At 44.1% G+C, this 17,293-nt stretch overlaps 1 protein-coding gene across 1 annotated transcript in view; it reads right to left on the bottom strand.

The window, feature by feature from the left end:
* Positions 1-11,252, bottom strand: part of spata20 (spermatogenesis associated 20) — a 34,068-nt gene extending 22,816 nt beyond the window's left edge. Inside the window, exons 1-12 of the mRNA XM_061231335.1 lie at positions 10,852-11,252; positions 9,417-9,560; positions 9,267-9,331; positions 8,818-8,972; positions 8,267-8,410; positions 6,209-6,410; positions 5,883-6,013; positions 5,422-5,526; positions 4,435-4,509; positions 3,727-3,939; positions 2,686-2,878; positions 682-850 (exon numbers count right to left, since the gene is read on the bottom strand). Coding sequence (XP_061087319.1) covers positions 682-850; positions 2,686-2,878; positions 3,727-3,939; positions 4,435-4,509; positions 5,422-5,526; positions 5,883-6,013; positions 6,209-6,410; positions 8,267-8,410; positions 8,818-8,972; positions 9,267-9,331; positions 9,417-9,560; positions 10,852-11,045 — 1,790 coding nt within the window. The 5' untranslated portion in view covers positions 11,046-11,252. The remainder of the gene's footprint in view (positions 1-681; positions 851-2,685; positions 2,879-3,726; positions 3,940-4,434; positions 4,510-5,421; positions 5,527-5,882; positions 6,014-6,208; positions 6,411-8,266; positions 8,411-8,817; positions 8,973-9,266; positions 9,332-9,416; positions 9,561-10,851) is intronic.
* Positions 11,253-17,293: the final 6,041 nt, after the last annotated feature.

Raw genomic sequence — 17,293 nt, 5'->3', positions numbered from 1 at the left:
GTGTGTGCGTGTTTCCAGGATTTTTGACTCCCGTGACGTTGGGTATCCATCGTTAAGTCCACACAAACTTATCTGGACAATGTGTGTAGGACATATGCTCAGCTTACTGGATGGTGAGCGTATTGATATACGTTTTGGTATCTGGATGATTAGCGAGTATCGACGCACAGCCTGGTAACAGTGTGGAGGAGAGAGAGAGAGAGAGAGAGAGAGAGAGAGAGAGAGAGAGAGAGAGAGAGAGAGAGTGTGCACTGACATATGTTCAGTCCTCCAGATGGTGAGTGGGCATTGATGTATCTATCTTTGGGAATGGTGAGTGTGTAGTGATGCATGGCCTGGTTTCAGCACGAGTAGTGTGCGCACTGACATATGATTTCAGCATAGAGAGAGTGTGCATTGATGCATGGTCTCCGTTCCACACGCTGATTCTTGGCACCATGTTAATATATGGCCTGTTTTCAGCACAGAGAGTGTGTACTGATGTATGGCCCGGTACCTGAATGGTGTGTGCACGGAAGTTTGATGTGGTTTTAGCACTGCGAGCGTATACTGACAAATGGACAGCAATTGTGGATTGCTACTGCTCTGTTAGGCCCATTACATTTTCCAGGTTGCCCCTAATCCTTCAACTTTCAAAGAGTGCGTCAGAGAGAGCGTAACAGACCAAAGCCACTGACTCACATCTGCTCCACCTGCATCTCCTCCCCGCGGTAGCAGGAGTGGAGGAGTCTCTGCTCAGCCTCGTCCCACAGGTGCTCCCTCAGGAACTGGGCTGCCTGCTCCGCCCGCTCCACCAGCGCCCGGTCCCCCAGGACAGCGCCCACCCGTGCAAACCCAGAGAGCATCAGTCCTGTGAGACACACACACACCCGCACACGTGTGAGCACTGCAGCCGTGTGCAGCACAGTGAGGACTACAGCACGTGATACTGTGAGTGTTCAGTATAGTACGGATAGGACTGTGTGTGTTCAGTACAGTACAGTGAGGATTGTGTGTGTTCAGTACAGATAGGACTGTGTGTGTTCAGTACAGTACAGTACAGTGAGGATTGTGTGTGTTTAGTACAGTGAGGACTGTGTGTGTTCAGTACAGAGAGGACAGTGTGTGTGTTCAGTACAGATAGGACTGTGTGTGTTTAGTACAGTACAGTGAGGACTGTGTGTGTTTAGTACAGAGAGGACAGTGTGTGTGTTCAGTAGATAGGACAGTGTATGTTTAGTACAGAACAGTGAGGACTGTGTGTGTTTAGTACAGAGAGGACAGTGTGTGTGTTCAGTACAGTGAGGGTTGTGTGTGTTCAGTACAGATAGGACTGTGTGTGTTCAGTACAGAGGACAGTGTTTGTTCAGTACAGTACAGTTAGGATTGTGTGTGTTCAGTACAGAGAGGACTGTGTGTGTTTAGTACAGATAGGACTGTGTGTGTTTAGTACAGTATAGTGAGGATTGTGTGTGCTCAGTACAGATAGGACTGTGTGTGTTTAGTACAGATAGGACTGTGTGTGTTCAGTACAGTACAGTGAGGATTGTGTGTGTTCAGTACAGATAGGACTGTGTGTGTTTAGTACAGATAGGACTGTGTGTGTTCAGTACAGTACAGTGAGGGCTGTGTGTGTGTGTTCAGCACAGCGCAGCGGGGCCTGTGTGTGTGTACAGGTCAGCGAGCAATGTGTGTGTGTGTGTGTGTGTGTGTGTGTGCGTGCACAGTAGAATTAATTCAGCATCACATAGCCATACTCCACAACAGATGTTCCATCACTCCCATCAGGTATACGCATTTCCTTCCTATCCTGATATTCCATGCAGCACACTCGACGGTAAAAGACCCAAGAGAGTTTCCTCAACGCCTCATCAGAGTGAATATTCTGCAGCGCATGTGAGCACTTTCCCCACAGCCGAGAAGGGACTCTCAGCTCTGATTAATGTGTAGGACGAAGAACAGCAACTGCAGGTTGAAATCTCCAGTTGAAGTGAATTAGGAATGTAATGGAGCACAGCAGGCCCAGGAAGACTTCAGTTAGGCAAAGTCTCAGTCTTCTCTTAATTAACAAATCACTTCATTAATCACTTTCCAAGCGCGTATTAGTCACGCAGGAAGTAAAAGTCCTGCGAACAAGCTGGAAGACACACGAGCCGACAAGCACTCAGAATAACTTCAAAGCTTTAAAAAACTGGCAGTGAGCCCATTGCACAAAAATGCTCCAGGTGGAATGGAAATGTTATAGTATTGTACAGTGTGAATATCAAAAGCCGCAGAAAAAGAATAGTTCTTACTTAAGTTATACCTGCAGAACAACCACCTAGCCTGTCTCAGCATTGCGGGCCATGTGTTTTGGTTCATTGCAGTGAGGTCCAGAGACAGGGGGTTCAACACCAGAACGTTCTGGAGGCTCAGGAACTTGGCACACATTCTCTACACTAACCAGATTAACGGCTCTACATTCTCATCTTTGACATTCCTGTCTGTTTAGCACTGAAGCTAGAATGTTCGTTATGTGTATTCATGAAAGGGGCAGGATCAAGGAAATACCACAGCAATAAATACAGCTCTTCGGGAATATGCATGCACAGTAAAATACCACAGGAAACTCCCTCCTGTTACCAGCTGAACACTTGTGCAGGTGGTGTGTGAAGAGGACAGAAGGAAGCACTCTGGTGAGTATGGGGAACCCACGCCCTCTCTCACCGTTCCAGGAGGCCAGCATCTTGGTATCGAGGTGAGGGGGCGGGCGGCCCTTGCGGACCTGAGCCAGCTTCTCCCTGCCGGCGGCCAGCACCTCCTCGGTCTTCTCCACACTCAGGCCGAACCGAGTGGCGGTAAGCTCGGCGGAATAGCGCACGATTAGCACGTTCTGCCCCTGGAGCTCCCCGTGAGGGTCCTGCACCCGGGCCGAGAGAGACAGATGGAGAGGAGACAAAGAGAAACGTGGAGAGCCGCTTCCACACACAATACGACTGCACACGCACCCCCACACACACACACACCTGTCCACATAATCACACTCAAGCTTTGAGTAGACAGGCAGTTTAAAGTGATGACCCAAATCCATATATTTGATATGTATCTCCTGCATGGAACTAATCACACACACACGCGCGCACACACACACACACACACGCACACGCACACGCACACGCACAAGCACAAGCAAACAGCACACACACGCACTCACACTCACGCACACACACACACACACAAGCAAGCAAACAGCACCCACACGCACACACGCACTCACACACTCACGCACACACACACACATGCACACGCACGCACACTCACGCACGCACACGCACACACTCACGCACACACACACACACTCACACTCACACTCACGCACACACTCACGCACACACAGAAAAGAACCCTAGTCCTGTATGTGCACCATGCATGAACATAAAAATACCAATATTTGTACGTGTGCGTATGCACATATAAATGTGCATTTATTATTAAGGAGATGAGACAGAAAAACAACCAGTGACATCAGGGCTGTTCGCAACTGAATAAAATATGTTTCGAACTGGAATTCAGAAGGCAGGCAGGCAGGAAGGCAGGCGGCTCATGTTGGTGCATTTCTTGCAGCCGCCAAAAGATCTCTGCAGCGTTTTGCACAGAAGGATGAGCAGTGAGCTGAGAGTCACACACGCTGACCCACACCAGCCAGTCTTCCACACGCACACGCACACGCACTCACGCACACACACACACACACACACGCACGTGTACCTGCTGAGGTGACACGTTGCCTTGTTCCTTCACACCATAGTGGTGCATGAAGACATCGGCCTGTGTGGCCACTCCGGTGGCCCCCTCCACTGGCTCCCCCAGCAGGCTCCTGATGTCCCCTGCGGTCCACACACAGAAGGCCCCCTCTTTCTTCTCACTGGACTCAGCTGTGGGGAGGGAGTCAGCGTCCTCCGCACTGTAGAAGCCCCCCGACTGCAGAGCAGAGGTAAGACGCTTCACAAACCTCTAAAACATCCACTCCCAGCCGGCCAGCTGCAGGCCTGGGCCACCAGACTATCGCTGTCTACATTCACAACTTTAAACACAGGCAGCTGAATACAAGCTGACCTCTGTGGAACCCTACAATTTGTTCAAAACATATTATGCAAGGAAATGCATATATTTGAAACCAGGTCATTTCTATTTGCTACTCATCTTTATTATACATGTAATAGCTTAATAAATCTTGGGGGGGATAATTATTAGGGCGGGCATTATTTTGATTGTGTGCGCTGTTCGATGCGGTTGACCCATTAATCACTCCGAGGGGGGAGTCCTGCGGCGCCAGGCGGGCGCGCGGAACGAGCTGACCTCCTCGGGCCCGGTTGGGGAGATTTTTCAGCGTGCCGCCTCTCGTTACGGTGACGGTGGCGGTGCGGCGTCAGCAGAGCGTGTAGCCAGGTGCTAATGAGAGGGAAGATGGCTCACCTTGTCGCTCAGGTCCCGCGAGACGTAGCGCAGCACGTCCTGGGCCACATCTGCAAAGAAGCGCTCCCCCGACACCTACTCCAAACAAAACACGCAACATCCCTTAGCTGCCTGTCTGCGGCCCGCAAACTGCTGAGCCAGGCACAACGCTCCCATTTACCGGCCTACGTCTGTTTGGTCTCGGTTTACTGCCTAAAGCAAGTTACCCTCCATTTTACAGAGAGAACACCCTGTAACCTACAGGTCATAGACATATATATCCTGGTGGACAGACTATAAATAAGCCTTTAACGGGTCTATTACACATCAAACATTCAACAAAACTGCTTGCAATCCAGTGTGTCAAGCTGACATGGGTTTTACTGTAAGTCTGGGCCCTCTACAGAGTATTCTAGTGGGATTTCAGATGACATTTACCAGGGCTCTTAGAAACAATGGAAATACTGCGCTTTTTTAAAGCGGTGGGCTATTCTTGGGCTGAAAATTGAGCTCAGTTCAGAAGTACATAATGCGTTTTTTGGTTGTGAACATACAGTTAATTTCATAGCAATATATCTTTACTGGATTTTCACAAATACACGCCTATAAAGTGTGTGCCATGAAAAGACAACACACAATCTCACAAACACACTAATATATCAACCCAAATGCACAGATGCACATACACACATGCGCACAATCATACTTTGACACAGAAACGCCAACCTCCCCCCCACCCCCTCTCACCCACAGGAACATACACATCCAAATGCACATGGGCACACACAAACATACACACACATAAATATACACAGCCAAAACACAGACCCTGAATACACACACACACAGATATACACACATAAATACACACACCCAAAACACAGACCCTGAATATACACACACAGATACACACACATAAATATACACACTCAAAAACACAGACCCTGAATGCACGAGCGCGCGCGCACACACACACACACAAACACACACAAACACACGCACACACACCTGATAAGCGGTGATGTAGGCCACTGCCAGCTGCGCCTGGTCGTACAGCATCTTCTCAAAATGGGGAACGTGCCAGGAGGAGTCAGTGGAGTACCGGTGGAAGCCCTGAGGGAGGACAAAATCGCATAACAGCACTCAGGCAAGAGACACGCCAGAGCGGGAAGAGAGGGAGCCAGGGAAACACATAAAGGAGAGTAAAAAAACACAAACACGACGAGAGAGAGAGAACAGCAGGTGGAGAGGGGGAACGGATAACAAGCCAGAACAGGAAGAAGGCCATGCATATTCAGCTGAAAGATGTAGAGAATATCTGAAAAGTCTCTGAGGTGCATGTTTAGACCTGCCGGCACAGTGAGGTTCTGGTATTTTCCCAATTTGTTAGTGGAGGCCGAAGTAGGAGAGGGCCAGGGCAGGCGTGGGAAACACGGTGAGGAGGAGGAAGTCGGAGAGAGGTGCGCTACCTGCCCCACGTGGTCGTGAATGCCCCCGAGCGCCATCATCCGCAGGGTGTGAAGGGACATCCGGAGAGCCTCAGCCCCCTCCACAGTGGAGTGTTTAACGGCCCAGAATGTCATGAGGAACATCAGGTTCACTGTGCAAGACAGACAGACAGACAGACAGCGAGCAGGCCAGACAGGGTGATGAGCAAGGAGAACACAGAGACTGGTGTCTGACATAACCGTACATGGCCAAACAATCACCATGATACACAACACTGAGGGAGTTTAATGAGATGTGAGATCAACACCCGAAAATGGCAAGACAGACACAGAGAACTCTGGCTGACCTGGAGTAGGGAATTTGGGCATATCACTAAAGCCCCCGTACTCTTCTTCATAAGAGTTAGCCAGCTGGAGGAAGCACCTCCTGGCGACGGTGATGGCGGGAGGGGGCAAGTCCTCTGCGCCGGCTGCGATAGTGCTGCTTTTCTTCAGCGCCTCGATGACTCGCTCCCCACTCGACTCCAGAGCTGCTCTGTTACTGCGCCACTGCAGGACACACAGGGAACCATCAACACTCTAACTACACACAGGGAACCACAGAGATATCAACACACTAACTACACACAGGGAACCACAGAGATATCAACACTCTAACTACACACAGGGAACCAGAGATATCAACACACTACACACAGGGAACCACAGAGATATCAACACACTAACTACACACAGGGAACCACAGAGATATCAGCACACTAACTACACACAGGGAACCAGAGATATCAACACACTACACACAGGGAACCACAGAGATATCAACACACTAACTACACACAGGGAACCACAGAGATATCAGCACACTAACTACACACAGGGAACCAAAGATATCAACAAACTACACACAGGGAACCACAGAGATATCAACAAACTACACACAGGGAACCAGAGATATCAACACACTACACACAGGGAACCACAGAGATATCAACACACTAACTACACACAGGGAACCACAGAGATATCAACACACTAACTACACACAGGGAACCAAAGATATCAACAAACTACACACAGGGAACCACAGAGATATCAACACACTACACACAGGGAACCACAGAGATATCAACACACTACACACAGGGAACCACAGAGATATCAACACACTAACTACACACAGGGAACCAAAGATATCAACAAACTACACACAGGGAACCACAGAGATATCAACACACTACACACAGGGAACCACAGAGATATCAACACACTACACACAGGGAACCACGGAGACATCAATAAACTACACACAGGGAACCACAGAGATATCAACAGACTATACACAGGGAACCACAGAGATATCAACACACTACACACAAGGAACCACAGAGATATCAACACACTACACACAGGGAACCACTGAGACATCAACAAACTACACACAGGGAACCACTGAGACATCAACAAACTACACACAGGGAACCACTGAGACATCAACAAACTACACACAGGGAACCACAGAGATATCAACACTCTAACTACACACAGGGAACCATCAACACTAACTACACACAGGGAACCATCAACACTCTAACTACACACAGGGAACCACAGAGATATCAACAAACTACACACAGGGAACCACAGAGATATCAACACACTAACTACACACAGGGAACCATCAACATACTAACTACATACAGAAAACCATGGAAACATAAACGTAAGAGCATACTAACTACACCCAGGGAACAACAGAAACATCAACACATGAGCATACCAACTACACACCGGGAACGACAGAGATATCAACACTAGAGCCTATTAACTACACACAGGGAACCTCATCAACACAAAAGGATCTCTGCTGTGAGGCTTGCGTAAATAATATCCACATATTATCAATCCTATCAATTATATATTACACATTTCAAAAGGATTTTAGATAGTTAGACAATAAATCCATCCATCCATCCATTATCTGAACCCGCTTATCCTGAACAGGGTCGCAGGGGGGCTGGAGCCTATCCCAGCATACATTGGGCGAAAGGCAGGAATACACCCTGGACGGGTCGCCAGTCCATCACAGGGCACACACACCATTCACTCACACACCATTCACTCACACACTCATACCTATGGGCAATTTAGACTCTCCAATCAGCCTAACGTGCATGTCTTTGGACTGTGGGAGGAAACCGGAGTACCCGGAGGAAACCCACGCAGACACGGGGAGAACATGCAAACTCCGCACAGAGAGGCCCCGGCCGACGGGGATTCGAACCCAGGACCTCCTTGCTGTGAGGCGGCAGTGCTACCCACTGCACCATCCGTGCCGCCTAGACAATAAATGATTTCTTATTATTAAGATTCAATATTCTGGAGCAGACAAACATGTTTTGTTATACCTGCTCTGAAATTCGCATTAGTATGGTTTTGAACCCAGGCCTAAGACCAGTGTTTCTCGGTGGGAAGTAGGTGCCGCCAATGAATGGTCGAAGGTCAGGGGTGAGCCACACACTCATTGGCCATCCTCCTCCCCCACTGGTTGCCTAGAGGGGGAGACAGCAAACTTTTTTTTCATACATTTCCCCTTGTAAGACTACTCTCCTTTTTTTCTGTTATCCTCATCATTCTCAGATGAATGTCTTGGCTTATTTGGCTTCAAATTACTCGATAAACTGACACTTCCCCATGCCTTCAGAAAAAGGGGCTAAAGAAGCAGCATGTTATAACCAGCACAGCTGTGCCGGAACAGCAAATATCTCTCAGCGGTCCATGACTAATACCACAAGAATAAAAAAAGAAAATCATATTTATTGTGATAATGCCTGCCGTTACAACTCTGATATAATAAATGCAGTGTCATTTTCATCAAAATGGCTTGGCTTGTGCCAAGAATTTCAAGGACATACTGCATTTCAAATCACACAGAACGAAACCTGAGACAAGGGCGCACCTGCACAAATGTCATGTACACCTTGTCAACATCAGGCCGCTCCTCCCTGTCCACCTTGATACAGACAAAGTTATCGCTGAGGATCTTGCCAATCTCCTCATCCTCAAATGACTCCCTCTCCATCACGTGACACCAGTGACAGGTGGAGTAGCCCACTATGAGAGCAGGGAAGGAGGTACAGCATAAGGGATGAAGAGAGATAGAGAAAGAGAAAGAAAGAGAGAGAGAAAGAGACACAGAGAGAAAACCTATGTATTTTAGAGGTTTACCACACCTAAACCCCCTTCCAATATTTGCAATGAGGAAGACTATTAAAAGTTCACTAACCACAGATTAGTGAATGTTGTAATACTGTTAAAGTTTCTTAACAGAAGTGTTGTATGCATCCCATAGCACAATGGCATCCATGTGCGTGCATCATAGCGCAAGACAAAAAAAATAATACTCACCTGACAGAAAAATGGGCTTGTCTTCCTTCCTTGCCTTGTCAAATGCGTCCTGTCCCCATGGGAACCTGAGGGACAGGGGAGAAATAAGTTGAAATCTGGGGGACAGGCAGGGGTTTTTACTGAGACACAGGGCGCTGCACAAGGTCTCACCAGTCCACAGGGTTGTATGCATGCTGCAGAAGGTAGGGGGACCGCTCTAGGGCCAGGCGGTTGCTCTGTTTGACGGGAGATGCCGGAGAGCTGCTCCTCCCTTCACCTCCAGATGCCATGCTGAAACTGGCTCTCCAAGCGCTCCTGAAGATAATGAGCAGGTGCATGCACACCATTAGATAACAAGAAAGGAAACTTTACTGATGCTGCTTTTCTTTCTGACTAGTTCCCTATGTGGGGTAAGGTAGTTATATTGCTCTGGATAAGGTAGTCTAGTAAGCAAATCCAGCATGTATTACTATTATTATTATTATTATGTTACATTTATTTAGCATTTCTGATGTTCCGTAACAGTACGTTCACAATAAGGAGCACTCAAAGGGAAATAAAAACCCGGGGAGGGGTCTTTATTTAAGACTTCTTGTTTTGCACACAATGAAGGGCGATCCGTTTGGCAATTTGAGTTATTTCATACATATTGGACAAATACAAGATTTGTAATAAAACAATCCAGATCCGCGGCTTTAATTCTAGGGTATTTTATACATTTTAGCTTCACCACATAGAAATTACAGCATTTTTTATACACAGACACAGATATTACATATTTTTTATACACAGGGGAAAAGCATCTCCGTGACTTCTGTGACAAAAAGCATATGTTCCCATTGAAGTTCATTGTACTATTCTGGACAGTGACGCTACTTTTAAATTCTAAAATGTATTCACATTTAACTAATTTACTCTACAGGGACCGATTTTTTTCCGAGCCGCGCAGAAAAAGATAAGAGATGAAAGTTTTTTTCATTCCTATTCATCCTTTCGCGTTTCGATTCCAAGTGCGTATGGTCTGGTGCCAAAAAACGAACAAACATGGCAGCCTCCATTAACTGGCTTCATGCGCCATTCAGCAGCTCCTATAGGAATCCATGGAACGGGTAAGCGGAAGCTATCTCCAGTTCTTCTACCTTAATGGCTACAAACACAGACAGTTCCGTGGATGCTATGAATTTGAGAAAACGCGTCCTGCTTTACTGCTTGCGTCACCGGAAGTTCAACGCTGTGCACCAAAATAATAGCGACAATTCCTCTGAGCCTGCAACCACCTTACAGCTACAATTTATTCAGTATATAAATAAGTTACAAAACTCCGCAGTACTGGCAGCAGTTCCATAATGATAACCAAAGCATGGACGAGGTAGCTAGCAATAAGGATTGATTCAACGTTTAACATAGCTATATTGAATTGAAAGAACGCGTGCTCTGAACTTGCACATAGTATACTCTGCATAACGATCGTTTGATACAATGTATCAATATAGCTAGGTAACGTAACGTTACATATAGCGTTAATTATCGGAATATTGCTTATTCCCTTCTCGTGAAATTGCAGCCAGCTATGAATTACAATTCTATATCATGAACATGTCTTTACCTGAGACGGCTGTGGGGTGTCCTTAGACTACGCACGGAAGGGGGCTTGCGAAGTGCTACAGGTGTGTGTCCAATGCCTCTGCTGTATTCTGATGTTGTTGGCGTCCTTTCTAATCTGAATAGATCGCAAGAGAAGCCGGACTTTATTGTACGTCTGTTAGTTGACTGCGCCCGTGCCCAGGTCAGTCTTAACATCTTAATCTAATGTGCCCCTTGTGATCAGTGCAGGACTGCTGAGTCACTACAACTAGCACATTTTATCAAAATGCGTAGTCTGGTCACTCGATGGCTCTGTGAGGTAATCAACACGATGCAATAGTTACAGCACAACATTAAATAACGATGAACTAAATTTAACCTTCTTTTTAGTAGTACACCAACGTCTCCCCGCACATACGTAGTGACGTCACGACACCACTTAAAGAAACATGTACAGTACAGTAGCTATAACCCACAGTTATGTGGAATATAACTAATACGCCATATGTGTTACAGTCACTTAGACTCTTATCCAAAGTGTCTTACAACACTCGGACATGTATAGTCAAATGGTAGCCAAACAAACCAACAATTAGTATTTTAAACAAAGCAAATACCACAACAGGGATGGCTGTCTTCACACAGCTAGACCTGTAATATTACTATCCCAAGCTCAAGAGAGTCATGGTGCAGTCAGGGCATACCAAAGGGGAACGGTCTGGCACACCGAGCTAGCAGGACATAGGTCTGGTTGGCGTGTAGGGTCTCTTTGGCTGTCTGATATGCTAGCACAAATGTATTGCATTTATACAAGCTGATATTGGTATAGACAGTAGAAGGAGATGAGAAGGAGTATGACATGGCTGAGCCTGGGGAGATGATAAATCTGGTGAGCAGCAAGAAACAGTCTGAGCTACAGAGGCCTGATGGTGGGGATTCTGGCATGGCATTTTTCTTCCAGAGAAAGAACTATGTTATTCTTGTTTTTGTACCTACTCATAAGGCAATTATTTTAGAATAGATAACATAATATATTTTCAAATAACATCCCAAAGCATTTTTTATGGGTTTCTTTAGACCACTTTTAGTGTTTTGGATTCTTCTTGAAAATATGTTATGTCCAATGTCCATTTAGAATGGATATTGTTTTGGATCTGTTTGTTTTAATTAATGTGCAATCAGTGCATAAAACCATTTATTAAAGATGTGTCCTGTGTCCCTTATGTCCCTACATCAACCTTGAATCCATCCTGAATCCACCCTTTCAGTGGAATCAAGATTATTCTGATTTTCAACATCAAACTTATCCTAATCGCCACCTTAGAATTTTGAAAATCAAAATCAAGACCTACATTTGATCTAGATCCTAGGTATGATTGGACTACAAAATCATTATTCCAATTTTTAGGATCAGTATTACAGCTGCTAGTTTTGAAATACCCAATTTTGAGATTTCGTTTTTTTCCCCCGATTACTGAAATCCTATACAAAAAAGTTTTTAAATACTGGGCCCAGGAGACTGACCAGGTGGGAGTTACAGTAGTCCAAATGGGAAACCTGGACCGGCACCTGGAGCCAGAGTGGAGTTCAGTGGAAGGTGACTGGGAAGATGCACAGTAAGAATCTGTGCACCCATGTTTTTGGACTAGTTTGTATAGCACCTCTCTAAGGTTCCTAGCAGATTAAGACTTGAGGCTGTGGTGAGACCCAGGGAAAGTGAAAGGTCAGACAGTGAAGAGGACATGATCGGAAGTCTGGCATCTCAGTTTTAGCCTTTTGAACTGTGTAATGGTGGCATTGTAGTCTGTATTTATTTGTTTCCATCAAGGTCCACATTGGAAATTAATGCTTAGAGTAATGCTTTTATTTTCTGTTCAATTCTTGCTGTCTTGTATATGATGTATGTATTTTACCCACAAAATAAAATCTAATCCAATCAAATTAATCTCATCACTGGAATTTCTCAGGAATATTTCCTAGAATTTTTCTGTTTAATCTTAATCTAAGATGAACCTTTTTCAGTTAGTTTAGTATTTTTATAGAAATTAATAAAATATAATATGTATTATACAGTGGGAGCAATAATTATTTGATCCCTTGCTGATTTTGTAGGTTTGCCCACTTACAAAGAATGGAACTGTGTAGAATTTTAATCGTAGGTACATTTTAACATTGAGAGACAGAATATCACAAACGAATCCACAATAACAACATCATATAAATTTTATCAATTTATTATCGTATTTCTGCATGAAATAAGTATTTGATCCCCTACCAATCAGCAATAATTCTGGCTCCCACAGACCAGTTAGTTTTCCATTAAGAAGCACTCCTAATCTCAACTCATTACCCAAAACACCTGTGTCAACTCGGTACATCATTATGTAGCTGTATAAAAGACACCTGTCCACACAATCAATCAGATTCCAACGTTTCCACCATGGCCAAGACAAAGGAGCTGTCTAAGGAAATTACGGACAAAATTGTAGACCTGCACAAGGCTGGGATGGGCTACAAGAAAATAAGCAGCTTGGTGAGAAGTTAACAACTGTTGGAGCAATTATTAGGAAATGGAAGAAACACAAAGTCACCGCCAATCTCCCTCGGTCTGGGGCTCCACGCAAGATCTCGCCTCGTGGGATATCAATGATCATGAGAAAGGTCAGGGATCAGCTCAGTACTACACAGGAGGAGCTTGTTAATGACCTGAAGGCAGTTGGGACCATAGTCACGAAGAGAACCATCAGTAACACACTACACCGTGAAGGATTAAAATCCTGCTGCGCGCGCAAGGTTCCTCTGCTGAAGAGGGCACATATACAGGCCCGTCTGAAGATTGCCAAAGAACACCTGGATGATCCAGAGGAGGCTTGGAGAAGGTGATGTGGTCAGATGAGACCAAAATAGTACTATTTGGCATCAACTCGACTCGCCGTGTTTGGAGGAAGAGAAATGCTGAGTACAACCCCAAGAACACCATCCCCACTGTGAAGCATGGAGGTGGAAACCTTATGCTTTGGGGGTGTTTCTCAGCTAAGGGGACAAGACGACTTCACCGTATCGAGGGGAGGATGAATGGGGCCATGTACCAGGAAATTTTGGGCGACAACCTCCTTCCCTCAGTGAGAGCACTGAAAATGGGTCGTGGATGGGTCTTCCAACATGACAATGACCCAAAACATACGGCCAAGGCAACAAAGGAGTGGCTCAAAAATAAGCATATTAAGGTTCTGGAGTGGCCTAGCCAGTCTCCAGACCTAAATCCCATCGAAAATCTGTGGAGGGAGCTGAAGCTTCGAGTTGCCAATCGACTGCCTTGGAACCTTAAGGATTTGGAGAGGATATGCAAAGAGGAGTGGACCAAAATCCCTCCCAAGATCTGTGCAAACCTGGTGAAAAACTACAACAAACGTCTGACCTCTGTGCTTGCCAACAAAGGTTTCTCCACCAAGTATTAAGTCCTATTGTTCTATGGATCAAATACTTATTTCATGTGAAAATATGATATTAAATTTACATGATGTTGTTATTGTGGATTATTTTGTGATATTCTGTCTCTCAATGTTAAAATGTACCTATGATTAAAATTCTACACAGTTCCATTCTTTGTAAGTGGGCAAACCTACAAAATCAGCAAGGGATCAAATAATTATTGCTCCCACTATATGTATATTATGAAGAAGAAGAATGAGTAACATAATTTTTGGTTTGTATTGTTTCAGGATGTACATTATTTGATTCCGACCAGCATACATCTTCATTTTCAAAGTTTCATATTTTAACGTTTAAAGATGAGATTTTAAACAGTCTTTATGTGTGTACATGTGTAAATACATATTAAAATAATATCATGTCCAACAAGGTTTTCAGACATGCCTTCAGGCTTGAATTCTCACCAATACAAAGTCATATACCGGAAGGCCAGTCAAGTTGTCGTTTCCATGTTGGGTGCAGAGGGGCTGGAGTTACTGAAGGACTGGACTGCCTGGGTTGAAACAACTTGTATTTTTCTGAATATAAAAGCAACATTCAAAGACACAAACTGGTTGTGTGCTTAAAGAGCACAGAATGAATGTACTCGCAAAAGCAGTGTTCTCTCATTTTTGAGGGCTGATAAACCTTTCTGTTTGAAAGATGTCAAAGATTAATTGCAGAGGCAGTTTGTGTATACGAATGCGGCTGTAGGATTATAACATGAGCGTACTGCAGGAAGCACTGCTGCAGTAGGCAGATGGCACCCACAGCATAAAAGAGCCACATGACCTTGGAGGACTGTGGAATAGTGCCAATGAAGATGATACCAAAGTAAGCCTCTGCATTTGGAAAGAATACTGTGCAGGTTTAGTCAGTGTCAGAGCTACACATATGCCATATCATTTTTCTGATGCATCATTTTGTGGTTTGTTTTTCAATGTTCTGCATTTGTAGGGGCTTGTAGGGGTACTTGAGCCTCTGTTCACCCCACAGATCCTGCTCCTCGGAGCAGGATCTGTGGGGTGAACAGAGGCTCAAGTAGAGGCTTTGGTCATAGCCTCTGCTTCCAAATAAGGTCACAAATTCTAAAATCTAAGTACTGTACTTCCTTTGAGGACTCATTCACAATACCTGTGACCGTTAACAATCTGGAATGTACCCAAGGGTAGATTGATTGGATCTGGCAAGCAATCAGGGTACACAGGATAATAATCCACTTCATCTTATGGGGCCTGCTTGGACTCTGATTAACCTCTGAGTATAAAATTGAAGCTGAGAAACCTGCTGTAGCAAGGGCCCTTTTATGCAAATTGACCATAGCCCACATTCTCCTCTATGTGACTGCAATAAGGGAACCTGAGACCTTCAAACACAGTACAGTAAGTAATGGAATGAAGACGGATGTCCTTTATAACAATTCAATTACATAATTGAGGAAACAGCTTACCAAATAAAGTTATAGCTTTTGAAGTTTACTCTAGATGCCTGCTGATTTTATACATGTCAAAATACTTCAAATTATGATTTGTGTGGTAAATAAAGTCTTAACATTTGAAAACAATATGTATTCAAACTATCTTCTGTATATTGTATTTTATCTTATAAACGAAGCTTCATTTACAATGAAGTGAAGTCTTTTAAATATGAAATTTTAAATGTGATCGCTATTATCTTCTTTGTAAACAAGCACTGTACTGTTCTTATCCTTGAGGAATGGCATGTGTCCAAGTATTTAATGGCCACATAAATTAATTGTTGTTTCTTTGTTGTTCAGTTTGCGGGCTGTTTTTGGATTAGGAAGGAGTGTTTCAATGTTTTGATGCATGACCCATCAACATGCAGTAGTAAAAAGCTACTATAGAAATGGCACACTCATTTAACCACAAGAATTACCAACGGCAAATAAATTATTGAATCAATATCAATAAATGTTCGTTTTTAATTTGACATTTTAATTGACCTTAATTATATTTTAATTTACAATCATATATATATATTTTTGTGTAATAGATAAAACTGGATCTCTCTATTTTAAATGTGTGTAAAATGTTATATTAATAATTTATGTCAGAATTTAAAGATGAGTATTTACAACTATATTTACAAACTAATTAGCATTGAATGAATGCAACATGAATGCTCACCAATGTGATTAACATGTTCAAAGATATAATTTTTATATAATTCCAGAATCAGTACATGAAGGTGTGACAAAGAAATCAAAACACAACACACTATAAGTTTAGCCCACTAGGCCCTGTCATCTCTTTACACAATTGTGCACAATTGTAATGAACACAATATTTGGTAAAGTCTACTTGTAACTGACAAACCCCAAATCTCCTGCAAATCTCCAGTTTACCTGCAAATCTCACACAGAGTATGTGCATGTCAATCACATAATTATTTTAGCAACAACTGCATGATAATTAGCTTTTGTTAAACCTAAACATTGAATAGATATCATTTTCATTCCTCTTCAAAGATTATGCATTTGAGTAAGATTATCCTCTGAAACACAATCCAAATGACCTGTGATTGCACACTAGGGAAACCTGAACCTTAAACGGTCAGAACCAACCACACTTTATAGGCAGGCTGTCCCTGGAGATCTACAATACTGTAGGTTTTCACTGCAACCGTAACTATTCACACCTCGTTCAAAAGCTAGAGATGTCATTGAGCTGCTACATAGTAGAATCAGTTGAATCGGTTAAGGTTGAAATGAAAACCTACGGGACAGTAGATCTCCAAGAACAGGGTTGCAGAGCCCTGTATTAGATATTGCTAACATCCATACCATTCATGTTATTGCATAAAGGAAACAGTCATTCACTATGTGAAGCCAAGAATAAATTCAGTCCCCATCTGTAGTAAGTCTCGTTCTCGTTCTCCTTGCTCTTTGGATAGCAGGGGTTGCTCACACTGGAAGCGTTGACCCCCCTGTAGTGACACTAAGGAAAGTTTTCTCCTATTTTCTACAACCTCCA

This window comes from Conger conger, chromosome 2, assembly GCF_963514075.1.
Source record: "Conger conger chromosome 2, fConCon1.1, whole genome shotgun sequence".
In the NCBI taxonomy this organism is placed as follows: Eukaryota; Metazoa; Chordata; class Actinopteri; order Anguilliformes; family Congridae; genus Conger; species Conger conger.
This window is presented reverse-complemented; position numbering and strand designations above follow the sequence as displayed.